Below are 25,832 nucleotides of genomic sequence, written 5' to 3' on the forward strand. Positions count from 1 at the left end.
GTAAATGAGTCAATGTATTTTAAAAAGAGGCATTGTGATCAGAGTAGTGTGTCTGAATTTCTCATATCACAGGTGAGGCATTTTTGCACAGTTGACTCGAGTACTTTGTTTCAGAGTGTAGAAAAGCTTTCTTAGCGCTTTAAGTGTTGAATATTCCTATCTGGGGCTTAGGATTTATGGTTTATTTCATAGGGTATAAAGAACTGTCAGGAAATATGAGGTCTTCCATAGCTGTTGGGCATATTCTAAAACTTTTTCTGTGAGAATTTGAAGTCTAATGTATTCTAATCAAATCGAGATTCATTTTTATTTACGTCTTCCTGAAAGTAAATTTTAAGTAGAGCAATTTATATAAAAATAAGGTTTGTTCCCAAATGTTGCCTTACATTTGAATCACATGGGTTGCTTGAGAGACATATTTACCTGGGAATATGTATTTCTTGGCTCTACTTTAGACTCAATGGAATCTTTTAAGAGTTTCCCTTTCCTTCCCTTCCTATTCAGGTGGAAAATGACCAAGAGAAGAGATTAATGTAAATTGAGGACAATGTCAATAACTTCAGATATGTTATTTTAAAGCACATATTTCTTAATATGAGTTGTGTAATTTTAAACTCTTGTTACTCCATTTAAACCCTCAGAAATGGTAACATTTGCAAACTTTTTTTCTAGACCAGATATCCCATGTTGGAGAATCCAGAGATTTTGAGGAAAACAGCTGATGACTTTCTTAATAGAATTGCATTGACGGATGCTTACCTTTTATACACACCTTCCCAAATTGCCCTGACTGCCATTTTATCTAGTGCCTCCAGAGCTGGAATTACTATGGAAAGGTATTAATTAGTGTTTTAACTTAGGTCAAATTCAGTCACTGGGTTCATTTATTCATGGAGTCATTTGTGACTAGTCTGTAATATCCCTTGTGGCTGGGATGGTTGGTGAAAAGAAATGAAATTGCCTTATGGAAATCTTTAAACATTACGAAAAATATTGTTGAACTCAGAGGATACATTTAGGATTAAAGTAGAAGTAAACCAGGTGATCCTTGAGAGACTGATAAAGATATCAGTATATGACAAATTTAGAAGTTCCTCTGAACTGGTGAGCAACTTGAGTGCAGCAAATATGTCTGCCTTGTTTTATCTTCTGTAAAGCATGTATGACACATGGAATTAAATATTGTTCGCTAACTAACACAAACTAGCAGTCAGACTTTTTTAGTTTCTATATTGTTTCTCAATTTATGACCTTTGAAGTTCTGCTTGATTTTATTCCTAGAAATAGCTGAGGAAGAAAGATGATAAAATTTCCTAAAGTTAATTAAAATTATTTTACGTGACTATAATCCCTTATCCATAATTTCAGAATCCATTGATAAGGTGGCAGCAAATATTAACTGATTGTATTTAGTTTTTATTTTACTTAATAGGAATATTTGTGTTTCGTTGCAGAAATCTTAATATTCCTGATTATAGGATGCTATCCCAGACATCACTGGGTGTTTCACATTTCATAATATATACACCAGATAACTTTTCTAAGACATGAATAATTATTAAATGAGAATTTCACAACACATCTGCATCTAAGATAAGGGATTTTAGGTTTTTATTTTATGATATGCCTCTTCTCTGCAAACACAACTTACCAACTATATATAAATGTATACATTTAATCCCAAAGTGATTTCTATTTACTAAGCACAAATATTCACTGAATGCCTTATATACTACTATGCTCTGTACTATTCTTTAGAAATATGAAAATGAGTAAGATAAATCTCTAAGTTGGGAAAGATAGTCATGTAAATTATTGATGTATATGCAGTTAAGATGTGGACTTCCATTCATTTTGGGGGGAGTTGGTTATTTTTTTGAGACAGTGTTTCATTCTGTCACCAGGCTGGAGTGCAGTGGCACAGTCATAGCTCACTGCAGCCTCAACCTCCCAGGCTCAAGCGATCCTCCTGCCTCAGCTTTCTAAGTAGCTGGGACCACAGGCACACACCACTACACCCACCTAAACTTTTTGTTTTTTGTAGAGTTGGGATTTCCCTATGTTGCCCAGGCTCATCCCAGTCACTCCTAGGCTCAAGTATTCCTCCTGCCTAGGCCTCCCAACGTGCTGGAATTACAGGTGCACACCACCAACCTGGCCTGCAGACTTCATTCTGTAAGGGAACAAAGGCCTTCTTTTCCACAGCTCAAATAACCAAAAGTTTGATTAATCTTGAAGCATTGTATATACTGCATAAATAAATTCTTTAGTGATGAGATTGTAATTATGTAGAGTGGGATGAAGCATCCTTAAGTCCAGATGAGTTTATTGTGTCTTAGAAGTTTAGTTCATTATAATTCCAGATAGGTAAAATTGAAATTGTGATACCTTTGGCTCCGTGCAAATTTAATAGGCTTTTGTAACATTCCGGTGACTAGACATTTGGGGTTTTTTTTTGTTTTGTATTTTCTTTCACCCTTTAGGGAAATGCTTTCCAATCATTTTAAACTTACTGATACAGGCAAACTTTTGGCATATGTGGAAATTGAGTTTACATTTATTGCTGATTTCAGAAAGGGAAAGCCCTTGTGCTGTTGTCATAGTCTGGATAATGCCTCAGAATATTAATCGTAGGATTATTACTGTTATTTCTGAGTTATCTTCTCTTTCTTGTAGATTTAGAGCTTTATTTCTTATCTGCTGCTTTGACACTTTAGGTATTCTTACTTGCTTGTGGATTTTATTAAAACATCATAATATTAAAATTCAGATTTGAAATTGAGATTAAGAGTTGCTAGGCTGGGCACGGTGGCTCATGCCTGTAATCCCAGCACTTTGGAAGGCTGAGGTGGGCAGATCACCTGAGGTCAAGAGTTGAAGACCAGCCTGACCAACATGGGGAAACCACATCTCTACAAAAAAAAAAAAAAAAAATCAGCCGGGCATGATGACGTATGCCTGTAATCCTAGCTACTCTGGAGACTGAGGCAGGAGAATTGCTTGAGCCTGGGAGGCGGAGCTTGCGGTAAGCTGGGATCATGCCATTGCGTTCCAGCTTAGGCAACAAAAGTGAAGAAACTCCATCTCAAAAAAAAAAAAAAAAAAAGTTGCTAACTTCACAGAGATAAAGAGTCTAGTTAGCCAGCTCTTAGCACCAAACCTATGACCTTTATGCATAAGAAATCAAAAGAAAATGAAGAGTAAAAATAAAGGAAGATGACAGAAATGGGAGGAATTTTAAGTAGAAAGGGAAAGGAAAAAACTAATTTAGTTATTTTGAATTACTAAGTAACTGGAAATGGATTAGTTGTTAGGGGATTTCCTGATTTTCAGATCCAAAATTTATTTCCACAATAGATGATGATGGTGATGTAATAACAAAGTTATCAAAACTTGATAACAAAATGAAAATAATCTGGATAAAGACAGCAACAAGAGTTCTTGAAGTATTGCTTTCTATTTTTGTAACTATTACATCCAAGAGAAAAATAAGTTTTTTGCATTTGTGTTTGAAAAACTACTTAACACTTTGAGAATCTGTTCATTTGGGCTTTTATCAATTATCGGTCAAGTACAGTTATGCAAAACCTCAGAGTAATTAAAAATTTAAGTATAGAAATTATGTTTTTATACTGTCAGTGGCCCTGAGAAAAACAAGTAATTGAGTTTTATATCATATTGATAGAGTAACACCTTTGATTTGGACTTGATGCAAATAAGATGTAATAGATTTATAAAGCATTAGGTGATAGTCTTGTTGGTTTGAATGTCTGTTACTCCCAAGAAGTACAACTATAGGTAAAATGGCTTTCATATTAAGGGGACAGAAAATCCTTTCTAGTGCCAAATTCCAGTTTTGCTGCTTCCTAGCTTTATTACTTTGGGCAGGTTACAAGATCATGACTCGCCCATCCCTGTAACTGAGATTGCTCTTGTGTAAAATAAAGTTAGACTCATAGGATTTTTATATTAAAAGATATAAATTTTATAAGTATTGGCTATTACTGCTGCTTTCATACTGTTTTCCTTCTGAAAGTTTATACCTTAATATTGCTAAACTTAAATGAATAGTAAACATCTTTTAATGTAATTGGTAATAAATCCTTAAAACATAAGAGTTATGGATTATGTTCATAAATTTAAACATTTTAAAATCGCCATTGATGAGATGGAGGAAAATAATTTATGATGCCATGCTTTCGCAATGTGCTGTATGTTTTCAATAGATTAAATTTTCTTTCTTTTCTTTACCAGTTATTTATCAGAGAGTCTGATGCTGAGAGAGAACAGAACTTGCCTGTCACAGTTACTAGATATAATGAAAAGTAAGTAAAACAGAACATTCTACATAATGTTCTTCCATTACAAAGTTCCTTTCTAAATAAATATCTTGGTATTTAACTAGAAATATAACTTAGATTTTTGTTTAGATTTATTTTCATTGAGTTACTATATTATGGAAGCATGAAAGACACACTGGTCTAGAACAAATAGAAGGTACATGGAAGGAAGTAGTGTTCATGTATATAGAACTTATGCAATGAGTGAAAATATAAGTGGATTTAGAAAGGGTTTAGAGATTGACAACAGGATCCTTTTAAAGAATAAAGAAACACTAGTCACTAAAAAAGATGTAATGGGAACTAACTTAAGGATAATGTTTAAATTTGGAACTTCTATTTTGTAGATAAATCATTTTTTTAAAGAGAGAGTTAGAGGGAGATTTGACACACTCAGAAAAGGCACTGCAAAGACAACAGAGAAAGATTTAAAGATGCTCACCTTGAAAATTATGAGAGTGATGTGGCTACAAGCCAAATGAAGCTGGCAGCCACCGGAAGCTGGAACAGGCAAGGAATGGATTCATCCCTGGAGCCACCAAAGAGAATATGGCCCTTCCAGCACTTTAATTTTGACCCATTGAAACCGATTTCAGACTTCTGGGCTCTAGAACTATGAGTCAATACATTTCTGTTGTCTTAAGCCAACAAGTTTGTGATAATTTTAATAGCAACTTCAGGAAACTAATATAGCCCTGCATAACCAAGAACTATTCAACCCAAAAAGTCATTAGTGCTCGTGTTGAGAAATTCTGTCCTAAGGGTTGAATAGAATCTCATCTTATTGACTGAATTAGCCAGCATTCTCTATTCTTCATTCTTGCCCACGGCACACTTGTTCATGGCTGCTAAGCTCCTCTTTGGGGTTAAAGCTCAATCATGTTTGTTCCCATACCTTGCTGTCTAAATTGTTCTTAATTATATTTGTAATTTAATTAAATATTAAATAAACCAGTATAAAATTGAAGATCTTGATCTTGGATGACAGTAAATGGCTATACGTTTTATATATTTTGTGTTTTAAAAGTTAAGATGCTTGAGGGCATCTGTGTCATTTCTTGATTCTCTGCTCGAAGTGATCTTGAGAGCTTTCTTTGAGAATGATAGGCTTGTGATTTATGAATTATAAACTGTAGCTCTTTAGCTTTACCACTAGGGGGTTCACTTTCAAAGCTAATTGTGATTTGACTATAGATAATAGGAGCATAGAATTTAGTAGGTAAAGGGAGTCTTATTCCACTTTACTTATTTCATAGCTTAGTTTTATTACTGATTTCTTCTCAATATCTTTATTTTGCTCCACTTATTTTAAATGAAATAAAAATAGCTCTTCATAAAATACTTATAGGTTTAACACTACTAAGATATTTGTAATGTTTGGAAAAGATAGTGTCTTATGGGTGTTGAGTCACAAGTATTCAGTTGAAAATACTGCTTTGTTTGCATTATGAAATAGGTCAGTATAGTCATTTGGATCACATGGCTGGCAAATAATAATAATTATAAGCCCATTGGCTCTCCCCTCATTCCTCTAATACATTTTGAAATTTGTATTCTTTGGTTTATTATAGTTGAATATAAAGATCAGCTAGAGGATGCTTTTGCAATTATAAAGTTACTGATATAGTAGTTTGCTTTTAACCTTAAGTGGACATTTTTGTATAGGGTCTGTTTTTTGTTAAAGCAAAGGATTATTAACAAATTTTTACTAAGCATCCTCCCTTTATTGCATGTTGTGTAATAACAGTTTCTTTTGTAAATAGGAAATACATTCTTAGTCCACTATCTCTGGAATAGAATATTATGAAGATGGTTGGGGATAGAGAACAAAGCATGTTCACTAAATCATTTAGGGATTTTTTTTTTTTTTTTTTAAGTCTTAAACTGAACAAGAAGTGACCCCAGTAGGATTTGCGAAAAATTAATGCTAGATTACACAGTGTGCTTTATGCTGTACATGGTATGGGCTAAACAGCAGAGAGCCATAATTACTTGAATTAAACATATGGTGCTTATAGGATTTTAAAGTAGAATGATGCAAATCTTGAGAAGAATAACTGTGTCATTTGAAGAGTGTTTTGTTGAAAAATAACAAGCTCCTTTACTATGAAAAGGTTTGCTTATTCAGTTTAAATTCTTTTTTGTATCCACATAGGCATGAGAAACTTAGTAAAAAAGTATGAACCACCCAGATCTGAAGAAGTTGCTATTCTGAAACAGAAGTTGGAGCGATGTCATTCTCCTGAGCTTGCACTTAATGTAATCTCGTAAGTTGATGTGACAGTGTTCATCAGTAGACATAAATTTTATCCAGTCCAGCTGGTTTGTAAATCATTTTATGGGTGTTTGCTCATTTGAGGAAAGCTGACTGATCGATTAAATCAGATTTTCTTTGTTGAATGGACATTTCTAACGAGATTAAACTTAAGATGTTAATAGTTCAGCATTCACTATCCTGCTGTGACTTGTGTTCTTTGGCTTGCAGGCCCTGTCCTGTTCTGTTACTTCTCATGGGATCTCAGGGGTCAGGGTCTTAAGGAATCCTTTAACCTTTTCCTGTTATTTTAATCTTTGGTCTCTGCAGTTGTGATATCTGGTCTGAGGAACAAATGTCCTTTCCAGACTTCTGTTAGCTAGAGTTGGGAAACTTGGCATACATACTTACTTTCGGTGACAAACTTTATATTGAAGATAAAGCCAATAGCAAAATAGGCTGTTCTTGTAGGCATAAGAGCACCTTTAATGTCTCTTAATTGATTTGTAAGCTGAATATGGAAATCACCATAGAATTTGCAATTTATGCTTTGCAAATTGAAAGATCGATTGAAATTTTTAAGTGTTTAAGCAGTTGGGAATTTGGGCAGGTACTAGGAGAAATGAAACTGACATTTTCTATTTCCTGTGGGATGCATTCTGTTGTTTAAAGTTACACCCTATATGTTAAAATTTAATGGGAGTTATCTGTGGCATCTTATAGTTATTTGGATATTATTTCTATAATTGGTGAATATGTGCTGCTGGATACGTATGAAAAGCCAGAATAGCATTCTTAGGTCCTTATGTCAAGTACACATGACTTAAATTCCTATACAGTTGTAGTGAGGTAGTATCTAAGGACTTAGGAAGTGTGCAGAATAGCATGATTTAGCACAGAACTTGAAATTGGTGGATTTCATTCACTTCCAGGTTTCAGTGGTAATAGGAATTTTTCAGATTAGTTATAGAGAAGAAATGTTGGCTTTAATTAATGAAAGTATTGCAGCACTGCTTATGTTCTTTTTGCATGGATTTTGATATGGGATTAGACCAGGGGTTGGCAAACTATGACTTACCAGGCATATCCAGCCCACTGGCTGTTTTTAGAATACAGTTTTGTTGGAATATAGCATACCCATTCATTTATTTATCACCTATGGCTGTTTTCTTGATACAATAGAAAAGTTGGTTGTGACAGAAACTGATAATAGGATCTGAAAGGCCTAAAATGTTTACTGTCTCTTTAAACAAAAAGTTTATCCATCCCTGGATTAGACCACTGAACTATTAACCCTACCCTTTCTAGCTAAGTAACTGAATGGACCATAATCCAAAATTCCTAATTGCCATAGCTTATTCTGGATTGCCATCTGCTTTGTACTGTGCCAAGCAAATTCTGAATATCTATGAGTATTTGAGGAGTGCTTCTCAAACTGTGAAGGATTTTTAAAAAAAACTTCACTAGATGTATACTTTTGAAAATTGAATAAAAAATGCATTACTAGAAAAGTGAAGACACAAAAACATAAGTTTTTTTTGTGTCAAGTTTTATTAGATTCAGGTCATAAAATGATTATATCAAATTGCTATTAAAAATTTCTAAACACACGATTCCTATACTTAACTCACTACAAACTGGAAATAGTCATGGACCAGCCCTGGTCCATGGACCACACCATGCGTTGTGCTACTTTAGGACTATTTGTTTCCCTTGATTTTCAAAATTATTTTACCTCTATTTTTCATGACACAAAAACTGTATTGTCATTGTCAGTCAATACAGGTGAAACCAAAGTTCCCTTTGATCAAAATTCAAATCTCTCATGACCTCAGAAGTAACTTAGTAGTTGTTTACCTTTGCCAGCCCTTTCTCTGCACGTATATCCATATGTGTGTATGAAATGAGTCGGGTTTTTTCTCCTTTGCATTAATCTTTATATTATACAAAGTGTAATTATCAATGTCTTACTTTTGCCAGTCTGGCTAAAAAAGTATCACATTGGCATTTTAATTTGCATTTTCTCAATTACTATGGGGCACTGAAGTTTCCATGTTTAACAGTCACTTATGTCTTCTGTATTGCTTATTTATAGCCCTTGCCCAATTGTCTGGCATTATTTTTGTGATTTGTAGTGCTTTATAGATTCTATATACAGTCATCCTTCAGTATCCATGGGGATTAGTTTTAGGACCTTCTGCTGATAACCAAAATTCATAGATGCCCTAATACAAAATGGCCTATTTGCATATAACCTATACATATCCTCCCATAAATTTTAAATCATCTCTAAATTACTTCTAATACCTAAATACAATGTAAATGCTATGTAAATAGTTGTTATGCTGTATTCTTTAGGGAGTAATGACAAAAAAAGTCTGTACATGTTCAGTACAGATAGAATTTTTTTTCGTATTTTCAATCCGCAGTTGGTTGAGTCCACTGATGTGGAACTCACAGGATACAAAAGGCTGATTGTACTTATTTACATATGATATATTCTATTGTTTTTCACAACCTTTTTTCCAAATAGTAGTTTTTGCTTCAGCTCCCATCCCCTACTTTTTTGAGACAAAGTCTGTCTCTGTCATCCAGGTTGAGTGCAGTGGCTTGATCTTGACTCACTGCAACCTCTACCTCCTAGGCCCAAGTGATCTTCCCACCTCAGTCTCCCAAGCAGCTGGGACTACAGGTGCTCAACCACATTTGGTTAATTTTTTAATTTTTTGTAGAGAGGAGGTTTCGCCACATTGCTCAAGCTGGTCTCAAACTCCTGGGCTCAGTGAGCTGCTGTCCTTGGCCTAAAGAGCTGGGATTACAATGGTGAGCCACAGTGCCCAGCAGGTCCCAATTCATTTTTTATTTCATGTTTTTCATAGTTACCTGAAATACTTTTTATTACACATTCAATTCATACTTCTGCATAGTCATTATTTTGCTTATCTAGTCTGATCATTGATCTGTTAATATCTCACTTTAATTACCATAGCTTTTATAGTGTGCTTTGAAGATAGCGCATGGTTTTTCTTTCCGTTCTCTGCTGTTTTTTCACACACACTTTCCTAGGTCAGTGTTAGACTTGACAGATTCCATGAAAAGTTTTATTGGGGTTTTAATTAGAATTGCATTAAATGGCTGGGCACGGTGGCTCATGCCTGTAATCCCCACACTTTGGAAGGCCGAGGAGGGTGGATTGCCCTTAGGTCAGGAGTTTGAGACTAGCCTGGCCAACATGGTGAAACCCCGTCTCTATTAAAAATAAGAAAAATTAGCCGAGCATGGTGGCAGGCACCTGTAATCCCAGCTACTCATGAGACTGAGGCTGCTGGGAGGCAGAGGTTGCAGTGATCCAAGATTGTGCCATTGCACTCCAGCCTGGGTGACAGAATGACACTTTGTCTTAGCAAAAAAAAGGAATGTATTAAATTTAAAGATTGATTTTAAAAGTATCTTTTCCCATTTATCCAGGCCTTGTTTTTCAGTAGATACATGACATTGCATATAGCCTTGCTAGTTTACTTTATATTCTTTAGTTTCTGTATCTGGTATTGGATTGCTTATTGATAGTTGCTTAATTATAGGAAGAAGAGGAAAGGCTATGAAGATGATGATTATGTCTCAAAGAAATCCAAACATGAGGAGGTATGTTTTACTCCAAAGATAAACTCTAAGTCATTTTTGTTATACATTCTGGTATACTGTTGAGATTTATTCTCCAAGAGTAAAAACACTATAGAAGTAAAAGAATTATAGAGTTGTGGGTTTTTTTTTCATTTTTTGCATACTTCCTTATGTACAGTGCTATTGTCCATTATTAAAGGGATTTTTATCTCTTCTGTCTTTACTTGATGAAGAATCCTTCCTGTGTTCATAGAAAGCAAAAGGGATACACATACCTACTACAGTTTTGCTTTATTTCTTATTCTCCAAGGATTTTGCCCTTACCCCCTTTTTAAAAAAAATTTGCACCTGTCAAGTCAGGTAAGTGAATAATCAGAGGCAGAAGGTCACAGCCGTAACCTTTATTCCTCATTGGAGGAGTCTGGTGAGACCATGCCAACATTACTAACAGTGAAGTATTACAAAATTTCCTGGTTTATCTTTCGTAATCCACATAGGTAAAAGGAAGAGAACATTTTCCTAATGGGAGGTAAAAGGTAAACAATACTGGTTATGCTTCAGTGTTATCCTTACCACATTTTTTTTCCTTCTTAGGAAGAATGGACTGATGATGACCTGGTAGAATCTCTCTAACCATTTGAAGTTCAGTTGTCAATGCTAACTAATCAAGAGAAGTAGGAAGCATATCAAATGTTTAACTTTATTTAAAAAGTATAATGTGAAAACATGAAATATATTAACCTATTTGTTTTTTCCCCCCTTTCACCGTAACTTTATGTAAAATAAAACATCTTCAAAAGAGCTAGAATAGCACTTGTTTCGGATATTCTTATTCCATTATGACTCATATCAAATTAAAGCTGCAACTTATTTGCCTAATCATTTTTTTAAGCAAAATATGATAGGTAAACCTATGCTTTTTTTAAAAAAAGGCACCATAAAAAACAAAATTCAGTAGCCAACTTTAAAAGTGTTGTAAGGAATGTGTTTTGTCCTCTAGAAACATTTACAAATGGTTTTTTGAATGGCATCCTGATATATTTAGCTATTTTTGCATTACTATTAAACTGCAGAAGGTATTTCAACTGTTACATGGTAATGAAAGCTAGTCATCTGGGTAATGAATATTACTTGTTTTCCTTCGTTACCCGAAAACATTTCCAAATGGGTTTTTTTAAATCAAATACATGATTTTGAATAGCTGTCAGCATAAAACTCTTAGGCTGGTATAGATGAGTAGGTAGCGCAAATTGTATATTCAGTTGTGGTATTTTAATTTTGTTTTGAGGTAGGGCCTTGCTGTGTTGCCCAGGCTGTCTCAAACTCCTAGGCTCTAGCAATCCTCTGCCTCAGTTTCCTGAGTAACTGGGCCAACAGGCACATACTACCATGGCCTTAGAAGTAACCTGTTACATCACCTGTAAGTGAGTCCGTGTAAGTAGATTATAACAACAGTTACTAGGAATTTTGCAGATTAAATATGTTCAAGAAATGTAATTCAGATTGAAATGAGCTGATATAAAAATATAAAAGCACAGACTATGACAGCAAATTACTTTTAGATATGAATCATGGCTGCCTCTATTTCAGTATGTGACCTTGGTAAGTTATTAAACCTCTGTGTGCCACTTTCCCACACCGAAATATAGGGAAGACAATAATGCCTACTCCTTATAGGATTAATCGGAATAGTACTTGCATACACTAAGTATTCAGTAAATGTTGGCTATTATAGTTGGAACCAAACTGCGGACGTCGGTATATCAAGCCAGATTTTTTCCAAGAAAACTGGCTTGAAAGAATTCTGAGAAATTCGTGTCCTGAATCTAATTAAATTGCACGAATACACACACCTCTTCAGTCTCAGTACATCCCAGGCTATACTTTCCAGAAGGGTAGGTACCATTATAATTACATCTTTATATTTTAAGGCAGTACTTAATGCATATTTCTCTCTCTCGCTAACAATCCTTCATATTGTAGGTTTGAGTTTTGTGGAGTTTTTTTCCCTTCTCATTCTGGAGTGAAAGGAATAAACTCATGATGTGAGATTTTGCAAAAGCAGAGTGGAAGAAGCCAAAAGTTGTAAATCCTCCATTGTAGTCTTAGTTAAGTACATTGCTGCTAGGCTGTAGACAGAATTGCAAGATGTTCACAATTTGTCTCATTTTCCCTTTCAGATCGCCAAACTTTGGCATCAGAGCAAGGTCCACACTTACCACTGAAAATTTTCCCACCCAGCCCCATTAAAAAAGTTAAAGTTTGAGAGATTTTATTTCAACACTGACAAGCTAGTTACTACCTACAAAGGTAAGTAACAAGTTTCCATTTCAACTTGAGACAAATTACATTAAAATATAAGAAGCACAGGGGAAGTCAGGTTTGTGATTTTAAATAAAAGGGAGAAGGATTTCAGGCTGAAGAATGACAGCTTAGTGTATGGCTAAAGATTAAGGGGCGATTAGTGGGAACCAAAATGCACAGCAAAAATATCTTGACTAGTTCATATCTTCCCTGTCGGCTATCATGTCACCAAGGAAGGAGACCACCTGGGATACTATGTTGGTCCAAGTTCAGCTGGAAAACACAGGGATGGAAAAGAGGAAAGGAGAATAATTTGATAAAGAGCCAAAAAGGGAGAGAATGGAATGAATTGAGTTGATGTCAAGGAAAAGGAGCACAGGACTTGAGATTTTTGCTATCAGTGTTGAACTGTGATTGAAGTCACATAAGGTTAGCAGCTCCCATAGAAATAATTGACTTTTATAGCTTGAAACTATGAAGCAGACATCTTTTAAACCCTTAAAATTTTTTTTCCCTGTATCTTATACATTGGAGGAATAGCATAAAGTGTTGCTCTTGGAATCTAGGCCTTTCCTTACTGTGGGAATACCACCTTGGGTTTCTGTCTCACCCACTTTGATTGATTACCAATGTCATACTGCCACATATGTTCCATATGTCTTATCTCCCCTGAACAACTATGAGAGGGAAGGAATTGTTGAATAATATAGAATTCGCAAAAGTACTGATCTGAAGCTTCAGCTTCTCCCTGGGCCTTGCTCTGATGCTAAGGTTTAAACTGCCCCTGAAGGAGGAAGAAAATAAACAAATTAAATGCTTAGCTCTATTTAGACAAAAGTAATCAATTATGCAAGATTTCCCTTGGTTTTATTTTAACTTAGCCTTTGTGAATACTTCACAAAAATGCACATACAGAAGTAAATAAAACTACACAGTTGAACTAAATATCCAGCAGATACAACAAGTAGTCATAAGTTCAAAGATGGATAAGTTAAGCAGCTGATGAGGTTGTCTGCATAATCAAAGGGGTAGCACAAATAATGAACAAATACATTTAACAAAAGCATTCTAGTTAACATAAAAGAAACTGGTAGTTTATAAAATGGTTGGATGGGTGACATGCATTGATCAACACAATAAACCAATAATATTTACTGAATTCAAACTATTTACTGTTTTGTAAACATTTAACAAAGCATTATGAGAGCTAAATACAGTCTTTGACAATTTTAAAATAAGTAGTATGTTTAAAAAATAAAGCTGATGAGCAATAGATCATTCTATATATTTTCTTTCAACAGTTCCAGCAAGAGAAATAGCACAATATTTTTTAAACGTATACAGCAAAGATTGTTCCTGTTATAATGACAAACTCTGGAAACTGTAAATACAAATAATCATTGAACAGTCAAATGGTCGTATTTCCTAATCAGGAAGTAGTTACAGTAAGAACAGTCTGCAATCCAGTTATACACATAAGAGAATGCTTTTTTGTCAGTTGATTTCATAGTTCTTCCTCCAAGAGACAGGAAAACTTTGGCAACTGGGTGTACTGAAAATATATTTTCAAAGTTCAAGATATAGTCATAGCATTTCATTTTGTGAAAGGTGATCTGTACACCAAGGCTCAGAGGTTGTTAAAGATTGATTCCATGTGGAAAAAGTGCAAATAGCCTGCACAGATAGCATACAAGGTTGCTGGCACAGTTACTCAACAGCAGAATCTTAGATTTTGTTTGCATAGCTCACACATCACTGGAATGTGGAAAAGTGTGCTATTTTTTGGCAAGAGCAAAGAAGACATTATACTGATGTGAATTACCATACTGGGCATGCCGAATCCATGCAGAACACTGGGGCGAAGGCTGCTACCTGACATCATTGGTTTTTGTATACTGGTGTTGTTTTTGTTGAAGCAATTCTGTTATAGCCAGGAGCTTTTTCAAGACGTGCTACACAGAAGGAAAAATGGTATGAAAATAAATGAAGGCTCAGTCAGCAATTTCAGAATGGGAACCTAGATTTGAAAAAAGCCATATCAAAGCAAAGGGATTCCTAAGATATTATCACAATTCCACTCAAAATGTTAAGTTTCTATTATTCAGTTATTGGCTGAGCATTTCTGGTCATAACTAAGAATTTTTATATCCTAAAGTGAACAGAAATTCATTTGTGCTTGGCATACTGCTATTTTTTAGGCCAGAACTATCTTATTTTGCCAGAAGCAGTTTACCTCTTTTTAAAAATCTATTTTTTTTTATTTAATATCTAAGGCAAGTCATTTTAAGGCAAGTCATTTAATTATTTTCTAGGATTCTAGTATCTCAGGTTGAAGAGAACTCAGTCACCAAACTCAATGCTTTAATCGCTTTTACAAAATCCCTGCTGAATGGTTTAGCCAGTGCAGTGACCGCATTCACTATCTCCTGAAACTACATTATAAAGTAGTAAAAACTCCCTGTGCTCACCTTTCAGTGGCCCTTATGTCAGCTGAAGACATTCAAAATGTAATTCATTTTGCTCTAATATTTTAATTAACCCTTAATTTTTTAATTAAGGTTTTAAATCCCTTAAAATTCTAGTCCCTCTTTGAATACATCCTAGTCTGTATCTGGTTGGTGCAGATGGCAGATAGAAGTCTATGTAGTGTGTAGGCCATGGATCACTTGCATCTGAATCCCTATAAATTCCTGTAAGAGTTTGTTAGAAGTGCAGCTTTCAAGGCCACACTTCAGAATCTCTGGATGTGAAATCTGACAAACATCCCAAATAATAGTAATTTGTTTCACAATTAGAGAATCACTTTGGTCATGCACTGTATCTGTATGTGACAGAAGACAAACTGAAAAAAAAAAAATCAATACTGACTTACTGGCAATTTTCACATATGCCACTAAAGTATATTAACAATGTTTTCCCATACAATCAACATTCAGACTCAAGAGCAAAATCTGATGTTTTTCAGTTTTAAATATACATCAGTTTAGTTTGGGCCTGTTATTTCTGTCTGCTGAGATCTTTTGTTATATGATTCAGTGTCTCAAAAATTTAATGTAACAAGATAAAAATGTTAACCAGAATTCAGCTGTTTATTACCTCTCAGAGTGTTAACCCTTGAAGTATCACTAATAATGAAGGCTGGCAAACACTTACCTGCTGTGCACCACGCTCATTACTGAGTGTTCGAAGTTCATCTGAGTGAGCCACGCAAATCTCATGCAATGCTGCTAAATCACGGGACAGGTCAGTTCTAGGATGCTCTGTAGTGTCCGGAAGTTCAGGTACATTCTTTAAGGGAATCATAAAATTGCATTTAGAAATACAAAAAAAAAGACAAATCTTTTTTTTTTTTTTTTGAGATGGAGTTTCGCTCTTGTTGCCCAGGCTGGAGTGCAATGGCAGCATCTTGGTTCACTGCAACTTGCACCTCGCAGGTTTGAGCAATTCTCCTGCCTCAGCCTTCCCAGTAGCTGGGATTACAAGAACCCACCACCATGCCAGGCTAATTTTTTGTTAGGTATACAAATCTTTATAGTCTCATGTGAAAAGATTCTAATCAGGTATTTTAGATAATTTTTTTAAATTCTCAGATTTATCTTAAAATTCTAAAGACTTTTAATGAAATATTCAGCATTGATTATGGTAAAATGTAAACTCTGTAACCTTTGTATTCAAATGAAAGCCAGATTCCATTTTCTTTCATAGCATGGCAGGATATGGTACAATATTATTGCTATTCTAAAAATAAAGGTGGAGGGTGTGGCTTCATAACAATTTATATCTGAAATCCAGAACATATGCCAAATAGTATAGGTTAACTGCTAATCTGGATTAAATTCAACCTAAACTTAAAATTCCTAGACTAAATTTCATTATTAAGCTCCTGTAGTTTGTCCTAATTGATCTGTATATAAGTAGGAGCTGCACTATGAAAATGCAATGAGAATATGTAAGGTTTGCAATTATCTGTGGACTGTGCTCAGAATGCTTGCTGATTTAATGTGGGAATAATCAGTGTTAATTATGATACCTTTAGATAAGGTTCATAAAGTAACTCAGTCACTAGAATTAAAGTTTATAGTATAAGTTGAATGTCACTTAACCCAAAATGCTTGGGACTAGAAGTGTTTAGGATTTTGGAATATTTATTTGCAGTATACTTGCCAGCTAAGCATCCCCAATCCAAAAATCCAAAATTGGAAATTTTCCAAGTAGCCTTTCCTTTTGGTGCTCAAAAAGTTTTGGCTTTTTTAGCATTTCAGTTTTCGGATTAGGGATACTCAACCTGTACTTTATTATCAACACTAAATGCCAATGTTACTTTAAGCCTTGTAATAACATTTAGCAAGGGCTTGGGTTACCAGTAAAGTGGGGGCACTATTTGCCTTACATAACTAAAAACTGCAAAAGAATATTTTCTATAGAATAAACAATTACGCAGAAGACATTCATTTAGTGACTCAAGTAAAGGATTATAGAGATGACAGACACCAAGTTTGCCTTCAGAGAGCTGACTCTAGTAGAAAGGCCTTTAGAAAAGTAACCATAGCAACACGGAGTTATGTATCACAGGTATGCAGGGGATACTTAGGAGGTAAAACAAAAGGTATTTTATTCATGTTTGGGGTTCAGCAAAAGCTTCCTGAAGGAGATAATAATTGAGGTGGGTCATCAAAAGTGAATTTGGTTTATACGGGTGGTGAGGAAATAAGAGTAGTATTATATTTGGATTCTAAGCAGTATGAAATCCTAGATTGTGTGGCATAATTTCTCACAGCTCCTTTTAAACATTACAGAAAAATGTTTTCCAGTGATTGACCACCTATATCCCAGTTCACATACAGAAGAATGAACTTTTAGCATTTTTGTCAATTTCACAATAGAGTTATGCCATAATTTTTCATATACTTGTTTTTATACCTGAGGCTGCGAACTAGTGACCCACATGCATGCCTGATGTGTTTGCCACAGTGGTATGGTTGTGGTGGTCTTTTTAACTGAATCAGAATGCATTAAGATGGAACATGGACACCTCAGTCTCCAATCCTGGCACTCCCTAATGCCATGCCATATACCTGGCTCTATTCATGTGTACATGTACCTTCCTGGTTTCTCTTTATATGAACTGAATTACTAATAAGTTTAGTTTAAAATGGACTCAGTACCTGAAAATCTATACAATCATGAAAATTTAACTTAAGAAATGCAGGGTCCTAGAAATTACAAAATATATTCATTCATAATTTTGTAATCAGTTTATTTTATTAACAAGGCCCAAATGAGGCATTTGTATTCACACTGAATGAAGCATAACACCAAATCCATGTCTTTTATTTTAGAAAAGAACACTCTTCAATCTATGTATTTAACCTGGTCAGAACTGTGTCATTGTCTTGCTTCAAGCCCCACATAGTAGCAGCAAAGTAGGAGTCAACAGAATGTCATGGCAGTCAGATATGATAGCTGTAAAAGGATATGAAAGGCAAGACAGACCCTAAAAAGTGATGGAAGTAGTCCAAAAGCCAACAGTAATGTATGCTTTGGTGTAAACTATTTAGTGTAAAAATAAACGGTTTTAATTACAAACAAAAATTGACTTTTTTGTTTAGGAAGGCAGACAAAAATTTGCAGGCTTTTTGTCTTTTTAGTTCTAGACAGAAAAATCTTTCTAAAGGTTGCTATCTTTCTAAAGGTTGCTGCTTAAGTGGGTTAACTCAGCTATACTAACCATAAATCTTAAAGTACCTAAAAATTATATACATACCCCAAGTTCATCTAAAAACATGATCATACGATGTTTGTTGCTTTTGATGAATGGATTGACACCTTCCATGTAGGGCTCCTGAAAAATAAAATGCCTCTATTATATGCATCAGAAACAAACATCACTGTTTCATCTATTAGGTTGGTGCAAAAGTAATTGTGGCTAACAGCAATTCACAAGGATTAAATCATATAATGACAGTATTTTCCTTCTAATATATAAGCAAATGGCTATACTGAGGAGCATGGGGTATTTTTAATGAAAGAACAAGGAATTCTGGACCCAAACGCAAATCATAACACATAGCCTGGCAGACACAAATTGCTTATATATAAATTCATTCAAACATGGCCCCAAATCAGAGGTTAGAATCCAGCAGAGATTACAGGGAATTAAAATGCAATATAATAAAGGCTGCAATAGAAAAATATCTTATTTGTAACCTGCCTCAAGATTCAGATAAACTCAAAAGCTAGGCCATATATGTTAACTGCTTATCATACTAAAATCCTACTTAAAAGTATCCTATAAATATGGAAAAGGTTAAGATTAACACACTCTTTAAAAGTCAGTAGGAAACTCAATGAGATAAGAACCTCAATAGGCAATTCCAAAGATAGAGACATGAAAGTCTAAAGAAACACAAAATAATATGTCTATCAAACTGGCAAAAAAGAAAAAGAGCATACTACCCAATGAGTTTTGGCAAGGCTGCAAGGAACAACAAAAGTATCTTAAATTGCTGACAGGAAATCTTGCAATACATAGCTAAAGCCTAAACCATGAATTTAACTTTAGTAATTTTACTCCAAAGTTCAGCTAATAATTGAACAAGTATGAAAGGAAATGTATGCAAGGATATGTTATAGTAGTAACAGGGACAAACTGGAAGCCATCTAAATATCCAATATTAAGAACAATGAAAATTATATATTTCCACCTATGGCAAGATGTCTGTCACTTATTAGGTGACAAAAGCAGAAGCCGTGATATGATGCCAACTGAATATTAGTCATTATCCTTAGATAGTACAATTATGTGTGGGTGTTTAAAAAGAAAACAAACTCGTCTGAGTTTTACTATTTACAGTGAATGTTTATTGGGAAATAAAATTAGGCTCACTGATTATGTTTAAAAGTGAGAATTTGAGTACACTGGACCTTGAAAAATTTGTTTTCTGTAATAGCTGACGTGCTGTTTTTTAAAGTCCCAGTATTAAAATGTAGAATTTAAACAAGATGCTTTAAAAACAAACACCAACAAAAATTACCTCGTTGCTAAAAATTTCACTGTTAAAAATTTACTTAAGCTATATTTTGTGGTTTTATGTCAAACTTGCATTCATAAATTACATTTTAAAATATCAAAATGTTTTTACCTTAGCTCCAAATTCCACAAGATTTGCTAAATTCTGCACAGATTTAGCCACCAATGTCAGTGTTCTTGCAGCAATAGGAGATGGGGAATCTATAAGAGAATTGGGCACAGCTAATGACACCAACTCCAATGGCACTTCCAGCTAAACCATTATAAATTTAGCACTTAAACATTACTGTTAAAATACTACCCATTCTTCCAGTCAACTCAGCAAAATGTATGGTCTGTATAATCAGAAGAACTTGAGTTAAAAGAGAAAAACTGAATATGCTTATCAGTACCTCTAGGCTTATGAAAAGGGTACTACAAACTCAGCAATTCCCAATGGTTGATACTATTTCAGAGGACCTCAAAGATTTACCTTTATCACTAGAAAAGACTTGTCACTCCTCACATCCTTTGTGACAGTTCACAAAGCTAATTGCAGCCTACTCAGGTTAGGAATTTGCAATCTGAGCAACTCCCTCCTCCCAACATTATTTGCAGTCCAAATAATTCACTTAAAGCTCAAGAACCAAGATAAAGTCTAGGATCTCTGCTTTGAGGAGAAAAACATGAAATTTAATAAACTTTTAAAATGTAAGTGAGGACGCATTCCCCTGTAGAACACAAATAGTGGGATGTAAATGAAAAATATTGGTGTCCATTAAATATAAGCTCTGAAACTTAAGGTAATTATTTAACAGTAAAATCTCATAGGTAACCTACATGACTGCCTAGTTTTAGATAGTGTTCTCTGAGGCCAACATCAGAAAAATCTCTCCAAAAGAATTTCAAACCCTTAATCTTAATAGATTTATAGATTTATCCACTTTAGTAGCAATAAAAGATAATTACAGAGACGTGATGGCTATAAAAGTAAAACTTAAGACATTCCAAAACATTTTTAGTACAATTTAAAGCTTCAGATTATTAAGGGAAGAATGGTTCAGGGTCCTACTGTTTATAATGGTTATTATATTCAAAGTCACAAATATCCCTGTTACCCTTTCTTTGAAAGAAGCTTGTAACATCTGAAAGTCATCTGAATATGGATATAAGGATAATACGCAAAGCTGGATCAGGTTTACCAGAGTTTAAAATGGCCAATTAACACTGTATAACTGGTGATCTAAAAAATCTCTAATGAGAGGAACCAGGACTGCTTTCTTCATAAGTACTCACAGAATACTATTCCAACTGTAGATATAATTTATTTTGATTTTGAAGATCCAGCTGGCAGCAGTCTAGCAATGGCCTAAGCAAAGCTCTTCCCAACTTGAAAAAGCCAACTTGCAGACTATAAGAAGTCATCTATTATAAAGGTTTGAGACACAGTATGGGCAGAAAAAAGGTGGAATATGTGTAATCATGCCATCTCAGACCAGATATTAGATGAAAGAAAAGAAACAAGAGAAAAGCTGAAGAAGCACAAGGAAGGAAGGGTGCTTTGGAACACTTTATGTATGCCAAGATTTAGAATTGGATAATAATAAAAAAAAAAAAAAAAAAAACACTTAATTTCTTTTAAGAGTATTCTAACATACTAATTTTTTTTAATTTCAAAATTTATCAAAAGCTGATTACCTGAGATGATATTGAACATCCGTGGATTCAGGATGGCAGGACAGATAAGTCGAAGAAAAACGAAACCACTAAATGGGAGGGAAATTTTTTGTTTTTTTTAGAAAACACCTATATAATGTGTTACTTTAAAACAATAAACAGAATTTTTAGCACTTATAGAACCATAAACTTCACTCTAAACCAATATAGGAAAGCCCAGACACAGTTAAGTTTTAGGAAACAGTGAGCCAAAACATCATATTTTAAGAATATACCTATTATATCTGATTCTTGAATGTGTTACTTACTCTACTTAGAATTTCAGATTAAGCAGAACAGCCTAAGTTGGTTGCACTGATTTTGTTGATGAGTCATATAAAAATAAGAATCCACTGCACTAGAGAAAAGGTAACTTATTGATAAATGAAAATGTATACAATAGGAGGCTGAAAAGGTTTTTTATTTTTTTTTTTTTTGCTTTTTGCTTTCTTTTCTTTGAGACAGGGTCTTGTTCTGTCACCCAGGCTGGAATGCAGTGGCCCACAATCACAGCTCACTGCAACATTGAACCCCTGGGCTCAAACAATTCTCTTGCTTCAGTCTTCAGAGTAATTAGGACTATAGGTAGGGTACCTGGCTATTTTTTTTTTTTTTTTTAATTATTTTTGTAGAGACCACAGTCTCACTACGGTACCAAGGACAATTTCAAATTCCTGGCCTGAAACAATCCTCCTGTCTTGGTCTCCCAACGTGTTGAGATTACAGGCTTGAGCCATCATGTCCAGCCTGAAAAGCTTTTTAAGGCAAGACAAGGAATAATAAAGCTTAAACAGTTGTCAAATTACAAAATAATAGCAATAGCAAAAATTATACTCATAGCTGTCATATGTGATTTTATCTGTTCATTTTACTTTGGGACAATGTCAGTGTAAAAATGAAGCTTTTGTACATAACTCCTTTTCTGCCTCCTTTAGTCACGGGTAGGGAGGATATGTTGTCATGTAGATAAATTCTCTCTAATTTCCTTTTAAGAGGAATACACACTAATAACCTCTTACTTTCCCCATGTAAAGACAGGCATTATTCCTAACATAGTGAATTACACAATTCCTTGTACAGATTGACAGACACAATCTATGTAAAGACAAGCATTATTCCCAAAATGAGTTACACAACTCCTTCTAGAGATTAGTAAGACACAATCTCTGTTCTCTGTTACAGTGGATTACCTAATCTCTCAGCATTTACCTTTGAACATGTGCCTGTTTGCTAATTTTTGGACTCTTAGAAGTAAATATGTTACCTCTCAACAGCATTTATAGAAATTGTAATACATTGGCCGGCATGGTAGTTCACGCCTATAATCCCAACACTTTGGGAGGCCAAGGTGGGCGTATCATTTGAAACCAGGAATTCAAGACCAGCCTGGCCAACGTGCTCTAACCCCATCTCTATTAAAAATACAAAAATAGCCAGGTGTGGTGGTGCATGCCTGTAATCCCAGCAATTTGGGTGGCTGAAGCACGAGAATCACTTGAACCTGGGAGGCAAAGGTTGCAGTTAGCCAAAATCACAGCACTGCACTCCAGCCTGGGCAACCGTTGAGATCTTGTCTCAAAAAAAAAAAAAAAAAAAGAAAAAAAAAGAAAAGAAAGAAAGAAACATAACATATAACAGTAACAATTAAGTCTTTAAATTTGGACTTCTCAAATTACAAAGACTCATGTAAACTTTACTGAAAATACTGTGATACTTATACATAGTAGGTCTATGAGCCCGAAACCAACCTTGGCAAAAATGCCCCTAAAACACCCTATTGCATCAAACAGTTCACAATTTCTTGCTGTGTTTGCTTAACAATTATGCTTGTTTGAAACATACAGATTTATAGAACAGTTTTAATTGACACATCACCCATAACTGCTGGAATATTATGCTTGTAATTCTTTTCTTTTCCTCCCAATCACCACTAATGCCAAGAAAAGCAAAATCTGTAGTTCTTAAATATGTCACATCATAACCAAGAGAAATTTTATCTGCCCCCCTCCCCCACAAAAAAAAAAAAAAAAAAGAAATAGAAGCCCCTTGACAAAATTTAGGTTGAAGGAAGGATTAACACACATTTTCAAAATGAATTGTGTAATAATGGTGGTAACGGTTGCCTAATTTTTTAAAAATATGACATGGCAGTGTATATTCTAAATAACAAATTATAAGAAGACTGCTATATTCCATGACACTTTGCATTAAACTTCCATTTGCCTGGAATTGGTTGGAGTATGCTTAACAAATGCAAAAGCCTACAATAAGAGTTAAGGATATCAGATTGGGTCTTAGTTACCTTTAGTTCTGCTTACCCACTAACTTTCTATATAACCTTAGTCCAGCAACTTAACCTCTCCAGACAGATCTGCTTCTTCGTTGGAAAAATATGTTAGAATAATGATAATGAAGTAACCTTAGAAATTCCCAAACTCCAGGATTTGCCAAAGCAATTCTTCCTATAGAATGATGACAATGAAGTCCCTTTATATAAGCTCCCAAATTCAATGATTTGCACAAATAGTTCTTCCTAATTATGGTACAATGAACAGACTGAAACACAGCTTCAAAACTACATGTTCTGGTTACAGATTAGCTCAGAGTCGCAGATTGAAACAAACCAATTAATATCTAAATGGGTCAATTACTGCTCTTCTCTCTTAGTGCCAATCTGTGTGAGTGTGTATATATGAAGAATACTATATGAAGTTAGCTACAGATTTTGTTATATAACTTTTAACCTCATCCTGTAAGGGTTTAAAAATCCTGAATAGTTCAATACTTACTTGACTGTAAATGAATGTTCATGTTTTTAGAAAATGCAGATGGTAGCTACATCTCATAGTAACTTGAAGTTTACTTCAATTTTTTACAATTATCCACCTATCAGTACATGATGTAACAAATGAATTGATGAGCCTTACCTAACAACTCTTGTTCTCATGGTGGTATTTGTAGGCCACTTATGCTGAACAGATTTTTGTAAACACCCATAAATATATCTCAGTGTCCTGCCAAAATAACACAACCATCTCAGCACAGAAAGCAAGTGAAAATACTGATCTCATAGCAGCCAAAAGCTTAATTTACCCAAATATACCACAGTTTAATACAACTGACCATTTCCCCCAAAAAAATATTTTGCCAGAAGTAATGAGACATTTAGCAAGAGGTAAGGAAAACTTTATACAGTAAGTTTATCATCATCAGTTTATTCAGTCAACTTCTGGACATTTGCTTTCAGATATAGAGAAGTAACCAGCTGCAAATTCTGAGGAGAAATATTTAGACTTAACTTCTACCTGAACAAGTGAGTTTACTAATACTGGAGGCCTAAAAGCATATTAACAGAGTGATTAGCCTATCAAATATAGACAAATAGATAAACAAGATGTCTTATAATCTCAAATCTGAACTATAAACCTCTATTCACTAACCAAGCTACTATACAAACCAGACATATTGGCTTGTACAAAAACAGTGGTTTAATTTAATGTAAATATTTCACTCTGGGATCTTTAAGGCAGTTCTTTTCTTTAAATACAATTTATCTTATAAAGATTAACCATGACTTTTTCAGAGTATAATAACAGGACAACAGAAAAGCTTTCACATGTATTAGAAATTTAAATATTTCAAGACATACACAATTTCTTGTCAAATGAAAATTTCACCACTTACGGCGGAAGTATTTCTGAAGCCATGAATATTTTCTCCACAAGCTCTGAAAGTATGTTCAATAGGTGTGCTAAATTAGTGTTCACGTCTTCATTTTTTTCCAACTTTGATGGACTTAACTAAGATAAGGAATAAATCAATATAAATGCATCTTGGCAATGACAAATGCAAATGAATTGAGGTAAACAAGTAGTTGTAGTTTTCAAGGTTGTGTTTTTCAGTATCTCAGTGTGTATTCATCTTATTTCTTTGTATAAGTGGGAGTTTGTAAGTAGTTTGCTCTATGGAACTCCTTCTGGTAGATTTGTTACCATTTATTCCCAATTACCCAACTGAAAAGCAAACAGTAATTAGTCAATTATGTTTATTTGGGGGGGGAAGCCAATTAAAAGCCTTTTCTGAATGAGACTTATTTAATGGCTAATAAAAATATCAAATGTCTTAGGCAGAATCACAAACCTTTGTCAGGACTCTTCCTGTAACCCTTCTGATCTAGTGTCAGCAGAGTAGATTTATCTATGGAAGTCCAAATTCTGTTGCCTGTCTCTAAAGTCTGGAGACTTCCTACCTACTTGCTGAATTTCTGTGTCATCCTTATGTTAGGCTAACTATGGCACTACTCCAGATTTCCAACATTAAATCACTAATTTCTTCCCTTCAAGTTATTAGTACAAATTGACATCTTTGTGCAGGATTAACAGTTGCTAGGTCCCAGTGTCCACTGTGAGAAACAATTCCTAATTTTATTGATTTTTATGTCAAATCCAAAATATGTAGTCACTTAACCATTAAAATGAAAGAATATATGTGTGAGATTCCGCTTACTATCTTAATAGTTTATTATGAATTTGTACTTAAGCTTTAACAATCCTAAAAGGTGTTTTCTATTTGCTTTTGTTGAGGTTAT

At 34.5% G+C, this 25,832-nt stretch overlaps 2 protein-coding genes across 7 annotated transcripts in view; one reads left to right on the top strand and one right to left on the bottom strand.

Annotated features, from left to right (window-relative positions):
• Window positions 1–25,832, top strand: part of CCNH (cyclin H) — a 50,691-nt gene that overhangs the window by 13,931 nt on the left and 10,928 nt on the right. For 3 of the 5 annotated variants that reach the window (XM_032276617.1, XM_032276620.1, XM_032276609.1), the window contains exons 5-9: window positions 673–836; window positions 4,255–4,325; window positions 6,496–6,607; window positions 10,176–10,236; window positions 12,396–12,525. In XM_032276617.1, the coding sequence (XP_032132508.1) occupies window positions 673–836; window positions 4,255–4,325; window positions 6,496–6,607; window positions 10,176–10,236; window positions 12,396–12,440 (453 nt within the window). In that variant the 3' untranslated portion in view covers window positions 12,441–12,525. Of the gene's footprint in view, window positions 1–672; window positions 837–4,254; window positions 4,326–6,495; window positions 6,608–10,175; window positions 10,237–10,809; window positions 15,369–25,832 lie in introns of those variants that run through there. The other 2 variants (XM_032276631.1, XM_032276598.1) reach the window with 2 other exon arrangements.
• Window positions 11,393–25,832, bottom strand: part of RASA1 (RAS p21 protein activator 1) — a 114,510-nt gene continuing 100,070 nt past the window's right edge. For both annotated transcript variants that reach the window (XM_032276581.1, XM_032276589.1), the window contains exons 19-25: window positions 24,929–25,044; window positions 24,172–24,258; window positions 21,227–21,294; window positions 19,662–19,750; window positions 18,284–18,361; window positions 15,673–15,807; window positions 11,393–14,471 (exon numbers count right to left, since the gene is read on the bottom strand). In XM_032276581.1, the coding sequence (XP_032132472.1) occupies window positions 14,388–14,471; window positions 15,673–15,807; window positions 18,284–18,361; window positions 19,662–19,750; window positions 21,227–21,294; window positions 24,172–24,258; window positions 24,929–25,044 (657 nt within the window). In that variant the 3' untranslated portion in view covers window positions 11,393–14,387. The remainder of the gene's footprint in view (window positions 14,472–15,672; window positions 15,808–18,283; window positions 18,362–19,661; window positions 19,751–21,226; window positions 21,295–24,171; window positions 24,259–24,928; window positions 25,045–25,832) is intronic.

The sequence above is a fragment of the Sapajus apella genome, unplaced genomic scaffold (genome assembly GCF_009761245.1).
Source record: "Sapajus apella isolate SASKATOON/1434 unplaced genomic scaffold, GSC_monkey_1.0 scaffold1, whole genome shotgun sequence".
NCBI lineage: Eukaryota > Metazoa > Chordata > Mammalia > Primates > Cebidae > Sapajus > Sapajus apella.